Source organism: Hyposmocoma kahamanoa, unplaced genomic scaffold (genome assembly GCF_003589595.1).
Source record: "Hyposmocoma kahamanoa isolate Upper Pololo Valley unplaced genomic scaffold, ASM358959v1 161, whole genome shotgun sequence".
NCBI classification, from domain to species: Eukaryota; Metazoa; Arthropoda; class Insecta; order Lepidoptera; family Cosmopterigidae; genus Hyposmocoma; species Hyposmocoma kahamanoa.
The window spans coordinates 162,269-171,758 of record NW_020653581.1 but is presented as its reverse complement, the minus strand read 5'-3'; the positions used below and the strand labels follow the sequence as shown (position 1 = coordinate 171,758).

At 36.3% G+C, this 9,490-nt stretch overlaps 1 protein-coding gene across 1 annotated transcript in view; it reads right to left on the bottom strand.

The window, feature by feature from the left end:
- Positions 1 to 6,730, bottom strand: part of LOC113225498 (protein sax-3-like) — a 26,514-nt gene extending 19,784 nt beyond the window's left edge. Inside the window, exon 1 of the mRNA XM_026457812.1 lies at positions 6,421 to 6,730. Coding sequence (XP_026313597.1) covers positions 6,421 to 6,529 — 109 coding nt within the window. The 5' untranslated portion in view covers positions 6,530 to 6,730. The remainder of the gene's footprint in view (positions 1 to 6,420) is intronic.
- Positions 6,731 to 9,490: the final 2,760 nt, after the last annotated feature.

The following is a 9,490-nucleotide window of genomic DNA, read 5'->3' as shown; positions in this document are numbered from 1 at the left end:
TGACTTGAGCATTGAGTAGAGTTCTAGAATACGACCCTTAGACTCCTTCGCTAGCTCAGGTTTCAATACAAGCACTCGCGTCAAACAACAACTTTGCAGCCTTGCATAACAAATAATTATTATTACATGTTTATTTGTAATATGAAATAAATTGGTCATTTTATTAAGCGAATTTACATTGCGCAATACGGGCTTTACTTTCAAAAGAGCGTATTTCGCAATTTTATTAATGACGCGATATTATCGAATGAAATGTGAACTTTTGTGATAAAAAAAATGCGGTTGTGGTTTTATTCAATTTTGCAACAGCCCACCCAGTGAGGGGCATACCCGAAAAGATATATTGTTGCGATTAGTTATCTTTTTATAAAAAAAATTGTGCGTTTTGTAACAATATTTGATATTTAAATGTTGTCCGTTATTAATATTTTTAGAATATTTTTATCTCCTTTATAAAGTTGTCAAGTGTGTAATATTTTAATTTATATACCTATTATTAAGGAGTTATTTTCTTTAATAAATAGGTAAAATATAATTCGAAGTCTCGTATTATGTTCTGCATTTGTTTATAATGCTGCAGGCTAGACCTTGTATAAAGTTCAGTCTCCTACAAATGTGACTAACATAAGAGTTATGTAAATAAATAAATGTGGATTGACACGTTATTGTTTATCAGCATCTCTGTAAAACATAAGTGCCTCACAGTTAATAAGTATGTAGTATCCTTTTGTTGAGAAGTAAATTATTTTGTATTCCATTTTATCGTATTGTATTGTTTTATGCCAAGCAAATGTGAATTTACATTGAGAAAAGTAGCCTTCGGAGTTGCATAACTCAACTACTTTCACCGCGTCGTAAAAAACGATTAGGTCTAAGTAACAAGAGTAAACAAATGTGAACCAAGAAATAATAAAGATAATTTTACCGATAAATAGTTTCATTAAATAATAAATAAATGAGTATAAATAAATATTTGACAACATTACATACGTTGCTCTGATTCCAAGGTAAGCCCAACGACGATACCACATGTGCAATTTAATAGCAATAGAGCTCCATCTGAAAGAGTTCGTCTAGGGAAGTACTGCTACCTTACCTATTTCTGCCGCCAAGCAGTAATGTCAGCGTTACCGCACATGGGACTTGTCAACTTATGTCTCATGGTGACGGGCGCAGTGGCAGTGCCCCTCAGATCTTTGCGTTTTAATGCTCTGAGTGGCACTACAACTGTTATGTACAGGCGTGTAGCTTAGCATCAGGCGCATGACTTGTTCGTGACAATCTAGAAAAGTTAGGTTTTCTACACTGACCCGGCCAGGGATCGCACGAAAGCCACTCGACCACGGAAGTCGTCATTCATTAATTCGTTCAAAAATGAATTAAAAATATGTTACGAAATCACGAAAGCTACAGTTGAGAGAAAGGGCGTGGTTACGTACATATATGTGAATGTCTGATTATTTTTTCCCTCCCCTTAAAAACGATATGTGCCTAGTATAGTGTAGAAGTACAGCAGTGGAGCTCCTTGTGAAAGAGTTCGTCCAGGCCACCTTATCTATTTCTGCCGCCAAGCAGTAATTGCTGTGTTCCGGTTTTAAAGGGTAAGGATGGTGGTGAAATTACAGGCATTTGGGACTTATTAAATTAGATCCAGGGCGACGGGCGCAGTGGTAGTGCCCTTCAGATCTTTGCAAGTTAAAGCTCTGAATGGCACTGTTACAGTTATGGACGGGCGTGCAGCTTACCATCAGGCGCACGACTTGTTCGTCCCGTCACTTGATGTACAACAAAGCTACAAGTAATCATAAGTAATAGGTGCTTTTATCACACGGAAGTCCTAAAAATAATACGAATTACGTGTAACAAATTATGTATATATGAAATTTACGATTCTCCTATTTAAGCATATAAAAGGTTACAACTTTATTTTACTCGTGACCATGGGACCTGGGAGTCTACTTTCGGTCTCCGTCAAACATCCGTCCGAAATAAATACTGTCAAATAAGTAACAGCAACAATGTAACAATGTCAAGTATAAAGCTTCATTCGCATCATACGTTTTCTAATTCAGTCGAGTATTACTTATTGCACAATAATTATTTCGTCAGACGGAGAACGAGAATGTGTTTATAATTCAAAAAAAGTGCCTCCGTATTATCAAAATCAAACAATTTAAAATCTTATCTTTAGTGTCCATTTATATTCTCGAGATTTGTAAATTTGTAAAACAGCACCCTGGTTTCTATACCAGTCTTGACGACATGCCCCAAGAACATACTTTTAGACTACGCAATATATTGCTTCTGCCACAATCTCAGCTACAATTACAGAGCTCAGGTCCCCACTCAATGTCGGTAAAGATATTCAACGGTCTCCCGCCAATCATTAAGAAAAAAAAAGTGTTCACTCTTTCTTAATAAATTGAAATTATACCTAATTAATAAATGTTACTACAATTTAAGTGAATTCAATGACAAAATATAATATTGTAATAAATTTTAAAAATTAAATTAATACATAATAAATAAATTTTCAATTAATTTAATTGGAATTTTCTCAGCGACATACTTTTATTATACATATATATTGAACAATTGAAGTGACTAATCTAAACCTCGGCCTGGCTCTGCTCTTGTTGTTATCCCTAAGACAGGGCTCATATGTGTAACATTATTTTAATTTTTAAAACCTTATGTACCATATGAAGACAATAAATATATTGAGTATTGAGTGCAGGGCCTGAAAAGAGCCCGACAAACAAGTATACGCGATTTAGATCCGAAATAAAAAACCGACCTCAAAACTCAAAAAGTCATTCATCCCCTAATGTCCACCTTTGAGATGGAATATTTTCTTCAAATTTGAATGAGATCATTGAGGTACCCTCTTTCCAACAAAAAAGAATCATCAAAATCGGTTCACAAATGTGTTGTTGGAGTTATTGCGTAACATACATACAAAAGAACATACAGTCCAATTGACAACCTCCTTTTTTTTGAAGTCGGTTAAATTATAGTGTAATTTCCTGTAGATGTACTAAAACGTAATAACTCGACACGCAAAACTAATTGCGTTCGTAGAATCTTTAAATCTCTCTATTGAAAAATTGTCATTTTGCAGATATGGCCCTATTACACCGAGAGAGCATTATATTACGAATCTTGAACAATAACAATTGTTTTTATCATTGAGAAGACCAGAATATATACATACCAATGTGTTCTGGTTCTAACGTGAACTGAAAACTTGTCTAAGACTTTAAAATGCTCCCAGAGTTATGTAAAGAACTAGTCGTTCTTTAAATAAAAAAAATCGCATTTTCGTGAACTGAATTTGTAACTCTTCACTTTCAAATAACAAAACTAAAGTTTCTTTTACTATTTTCCAACTTCACGCGAGTTAAAACCCAATAATTTCCTTCAACTGTCTAATTTAACAGTGGCAGTTAACTTTAATTTAGGCGGGTTAAAAAATAAAAAGAATCTATTGTTTTCGTTGACGAAACTCCATGGAGGCCGGCCACAAAGAGGTACTACGTAAAAACAATATTACATTCACAGTTGTAAAAAACACTACCATTAAACGTTTACATGTAAAATAACGAAAACAGCGTTTAGTTCAATATTTTCCCATCTGCACTGTTAAGTTGGTAGTTCTATACATTTTGTTAATTGACACAACGGTCGTACTTTAATTACTGAGTGCCGTACTGATCTGATAACTGTAGCCTTTTATTTACATCGTCGTTATGGTATTAAAAAGCTTTTTCTATCCTATTTCATTTATGGTAATGTCCATAGATGGAACACGGAAGGAACTAGGCGCCGCTCTGTTAACATTACGTTTGCTTGGGTATTATGCGTGCGCAGTGTTTTTGTGAGATTATACTTGCCTTGCTACACCACGCTAACAGTCATAGCCCCGCACTAGGGAAACCCTGTGCCGCGGGTGCCATGGACACACACACATAGACAACCACACATTACATCCAAACTCACGAGAGAAATAAATGTAGGCCGCACAAATATTTTTCCCGATCCGGAAATCGAACCCGGGAACTCTATGTAGCAGACCAGCATGGTAACCGTTCGGCCACAGAGGCAGTAAAGTATATACGAAGGCATACGGCGACTAAATTTGTAAACCTCGTAACCTCCATTAATGTAAACTTTTGAATAGGCACAAAAAACAGAATTACTAGAAATAATTACATATAATGACCATCTATGATTATAACTTTATTTTATCATTAGAAAAGGGTCAAGCAATTATATTTTAACCTTTGAGAGTCGACACTATCTCAGCTCGAATAAAAATTTTTCCCGTACTGTTCTACTAATACGGTTCATTTTGCTTGGGTCGAACGATAGGGTCACTGTCTTTATTTCAGAATTAATTTTTTTACAAACGGAGTTAAAGCCATTCGAAAAATGTATATCATATAGTATATCATTTAGTCGCAGTAGAGCTTCTTGTGAAAGAGTTCATCCAGGATATTACTGCCACCTTACCAATTTCTGCCGCCAAGCGGTAATGTGAACATTACTGCGTTCCGGTTGTGAAGGATAAGGGTGCTGGTGAAATGACAGGCACGTGGGACTTTTCAACTTATGTCTCAGGGTGATGGGCGCTCAGGCAGTGCACCTCGGATCTTTGCGATTTAAAGCTCTGAGTGGCACTGCAACTGTTATAGACAGGCGTGTCGTTTACCATCAGGTGCACGACTTGTTCGTCCCAACACTTAGTATCATAAAAAAATACACAAATGTAAAGTATATACTTATTGAACACAGCGGTTTTCTTGTGAAATTTCGAAGTACATTTGTGTTTTTTTTCTATCGTCAAAATTTTTTGGAATCGAATTTTCACACCGTATAGTAATCAATATATTTCCTTAATTTTTCTATATATTTTTCCGAAGTGATTGGTTCAACACTTGCACTATTAATCAACCAAAGCCATTTTAGATAATGCGCTTGAAAGATAAAAAGACATTTCGCCCAAAAACGGCATTACGAGTTTTTCAAATACTGCCTTTTTCGATGCCAATTTCGAGATATTGGCACCTAAAGTTGTATTGTCACCAAAATAAAATATCAATTACGCTGACTTTGCTTAACAATAAAACTGAAACTAAGTAAGATATAAAAAAAAACTGTTTACGGATGGTTGTAGATCTTGTTTCGCTAATCCTAGATATGCAAATAACTCAATTTCGCTAAAAATGTTGATTACGTTAGCTATGATAAGGAGTATGGTTCACGCCATTTTTCCATCGGGGCTGGCAGAGACAACAGCCTGCGTCTTGTTACGGTCCTGACACACATCGATTGCCTCATCAACACACATCAGTGCTTGCATACATGCTCGGCAGTTAAGGATGCTCTTGTCCTGGCCTTTTTTTAGGACATTATTAATTTGGTCATCGCTAATCCGCCTTTGTCGGACCTTATTAAGCGGACCTTATTAATCACACTCTTTGCTTTACAGGTACCGAAAAATTAAAGAAAACGCTTTTTTTATATATATATAATATCGATATCCATAAAAATCTCCAAATTATGTACCAGTTGTAAGAAATTCGCCATCTTTCTGCAGATAAAACTCTTATTAAGTTTATACCTTTTTTGTTATTGAGATTCACGTGCAGAAAGATAGTGATTTTGTTACCATAGCTATTATGTTAGCCATACAAATTAATGACTTTTGGTGGAAAATGTCACTTATGTGGTTTTACCTTTAAACAGACGATCGAACAAGTTGTGCGCCTAATGGTAAGCTACACGCCTGTCCATAACAGTTGCAGTGCCACTCAGAGCTTTAAATCGCAAAGATCTGAGGGGCACAGCCACTGCGCTCGTTACCCTGTGACATAAGTTGACTAGTCCCATCTGCCTGTAATTTCACCCTTACCCTTCAAAACCGGAACGCGTTAATGCTGACATTACTGCTTGGTGGCAGAAATAGGAAAGTTGCCAGTACTACCCTGGACTAACTCTTTCATAAGTACCTCTACTGCTACCAATAAAATAATAATAAGCATTTACTATTCTATTCTAAGTGATTCTGTTAAGTTGTATTAATACAAACTACTATCTAACTTCAAGAAAGGGGATTTTATATACAATTTTACGAATTCTAATTGGAATCAGATGTAACGTGTGTCATGTTTTAAAATTTGTTCTTATGGCTCTTTCATTTCAGCATAAAACTTTTATTGTTTCTTTGTTTCAATCTAAAGCTTCTTAATGTATTCTAAACGGCGCGTCATTCAAATTCTACAAAATCTTCCTTGTTCATTCCTAAGCTATAAATCTCCACTCAATAGTATCGAATAAAAAGCCTCTTAGTTTACCCAGTTTAAGGGAAAATATTTTAACGAAGCACGTTAGGTACTGTGAAAGAAAAAATATATTTACCATTCGTCCCATTCAGTCCAATAAGAAGCAAATGCACGAGCACAAGAAACACAAATTGGTTCCTTCCATTTATGGTGTTATCGCACTCATTAGCACCTACATCCACCATACTGCCACTAAATTACACTTAATTTCCACACCTTTGATAATTTACATGTTTAACTTTTCACTCTAGCCACTAGGCGCACTATTTATTTTTTTCACTTGCCTTTATAAACGTCATCGGTTTTTGAAAAAAAAATTTAAATTGTCATTCGAAAAATTTGAATTTGTAAAGTTCGGTATTCAAGCGCGGCATCGCGGGGCGCGTTCAGATACGCGCTGCTAGACGACCAGTCGGTTTGAAGTCTTGCGTCGTACTATCACGCACACCTCCCTCCCTCATCTCAGCTCTGTTTACACTCTCCTAAATGGGGGGACAAAGGCGCCTCGCCGCTGGTCTTCTGCTAGTTTTAAAACAGTATTTACCTGTTTCGGAATATGAACCCATATTTGGAATTTATGTAAGTGTTAACGCCTTGAGTTCGAAAATTATTTCAGTGTAACACTTTATGCTCTACTATATTTTACATTCACAACGCGCTGCTTTTTCTAGAATTTAATTTTGTTTTCTCATTTTACACAACAGTACCTTCATTTATTGGTCGTAGTTATGTAGTTCAATCGACGCATTAATAATTTTAGAACTATTACTGTAGGGTGATAATAATAATGACGACCTCGGTGGCCTAACGGATTACATTGTGGGCGCTGCATGCGGTGGTCCCGGAATCGATTCCCGGTAGGACCAATTTGGGGAATGAACTTTTCTAAATTGGTTCTGGTCTGGGTGTTCTGTGAAGTGCCCCAGAATGAGTTCCATTACTCTGGTACTCGTACAGGGATTAATACAGGGACTTTCTAGTTTGAGACCTGGCAATTGGTATGGTTGTTTGACACATATTATTACATTATCAGACATGAAACCAAATAATAGTGATATTACAGGCACATGGGACTTTTCAACTTATGTATCAGGGAGACGCAGTGGCGGTGCCCCACAGATCTTTGCGTTTTAAAGCTCTGAGCGGCATTATAACTGTTATGGACAGGCGTGTAGCTTACCATCAGTCGCACGACTTGTTCTTCCCTGTCGTAACTCAAAATTGTGAAGTAGAAAAAACACAATTTGAAAATTTTAAAAATGATCAATACATGGTACTGAAAAAAATGACCTCAAGAGTCATTCCCTTTCCCTTATTTTGCCACCCTTAAAGTGGAATATTTTCTTCAAATTTAAATGGTACCACTTCTGAGATTCACAAAAGGAGTTATCGCGTAACATACATACAAAAAAACATACAGCGAATTAAGAACCTTCTCCTTTTTTTTGAAGTCGGTTAAAAATACGGAATGAGTCTTATTGCAAATAATGTGATTATTTTTAATTATACGTAACACTTAATTATGCATTTTTAACAAGAATATAGTTTTTTTAAATTTTCAAATCGTGTTTTCTTAATTCCACAACTTTGAGTTTTTTTAATAATACCAAGTGACAGGACGACAAGTCGTTATCCATAACAGTTGCAGTGACACTCAGAGCCTTAAATCGCAAAGATTTTTGGGGCACTGCCACTGCGCCCGTCACCCTGAGACATAAGTTGACAAGTCCCATGTGTCTGTAATTTCACCAAAACAAAGTTAGGACATTATTAATATAAACCCTGCTTACTAACTTAAACGTCCTTGTGTACAGTTGAACTAAATTTCAAAGCATAATTTTTAATAAAATCAAATGTCTTTAATAAGTAGATCCGAGAAGTAGAACCAGGTATACACAGCATTGAAAATGTAAAATCACCGCTTTTGTTCGAACCCCTGCGCTAAAAAATCTCAAAAAACTTAATAAAGGGCGAGGAAATAAAATACTGCTTATTTCATTGACGCATTTGTCGAGTTAGCGCAAGCGCACGTGTATACAGACTAAGCTTAAACAAGCAGTAAGTTAACAAGGTTTTAGTGCTCTGTGGAATGGCTGTCGCATTATTATTAATAACTTGCTTGATGTATTTATTATTAGAAAAATAATAATTAATTTTTTCAATTTGTATTTAATACCATAAGTAAGTTAATACAGTCTCAGGGAAACCATCTTTCATAAAATATAATTGATTTAAATTTGTAATGTTAATTTAAGACATAATATCAGCTGCAAGATGGAGTACTACATTTTATTATGTAACTATAGGCGCCGACAAAAGCACGGGGTGGGATAAAAAGCGTTCTAATTTGAAACCGGTCCCCCTCGGGCGCGCACGCGCATCCCTTTGCCTTTCGTATCCTGAAGAGGTCATTCACAGATCGCACAATGGCACCCATCGCAACACACACGCAACTGCACTAAAAGGTGACGCATAAAGTGCGTTTAAATCTTTTTACGTTTAAAAAAATAACGCGCACAAGCCGTCGTGTGAAATTGTGAAGGAATGATTATCAGTATTTGCTGGTTTATTAACACAGTTTCACTTTATTATACATTTTCCAATCATTTACTGAATGACAGTGACTGAATCAAATACTAAATAAAAAGTCACGGTAGCCTAATTTAACTGCCTCTGTGGCCGAACGGTTACCATGCTGGACTGCCACCCAGAGAAAAATATTTGTATGGCCTACATTTATTTCTCTCGTGAGTATGGATGTAATTTGTGGTTGTCTATGTGTGTGTCTATGTCACCTGCGATACAGGGTTTCCCTAGTGCGGGGTTATGAGTGTATGCACGTTATTATTATTATTATTAATGGTTTAATCTACCGCCTCTAAAGCAATGGTCGTGGGTTCGAATCCGTGCGCGCATCTCTGAGTTTCTCGGAATTCATGCGCCAAATTTAATTTGCAATTTACCATGAGCTTTTCGGCGAACAAAAACATCGTGACGAAACCTGCTCGTCGAGGAAGGTTCACAACCCTCAGAAAACGTGTGAAGTCTCCAACCGTCGCCTGAGAGGAGACCCGTACTCAACAGTGGGACGTATAAATGGGTTGATAATAACTGAATGATAATGACCGTCTTAAAACCTTAAAGAA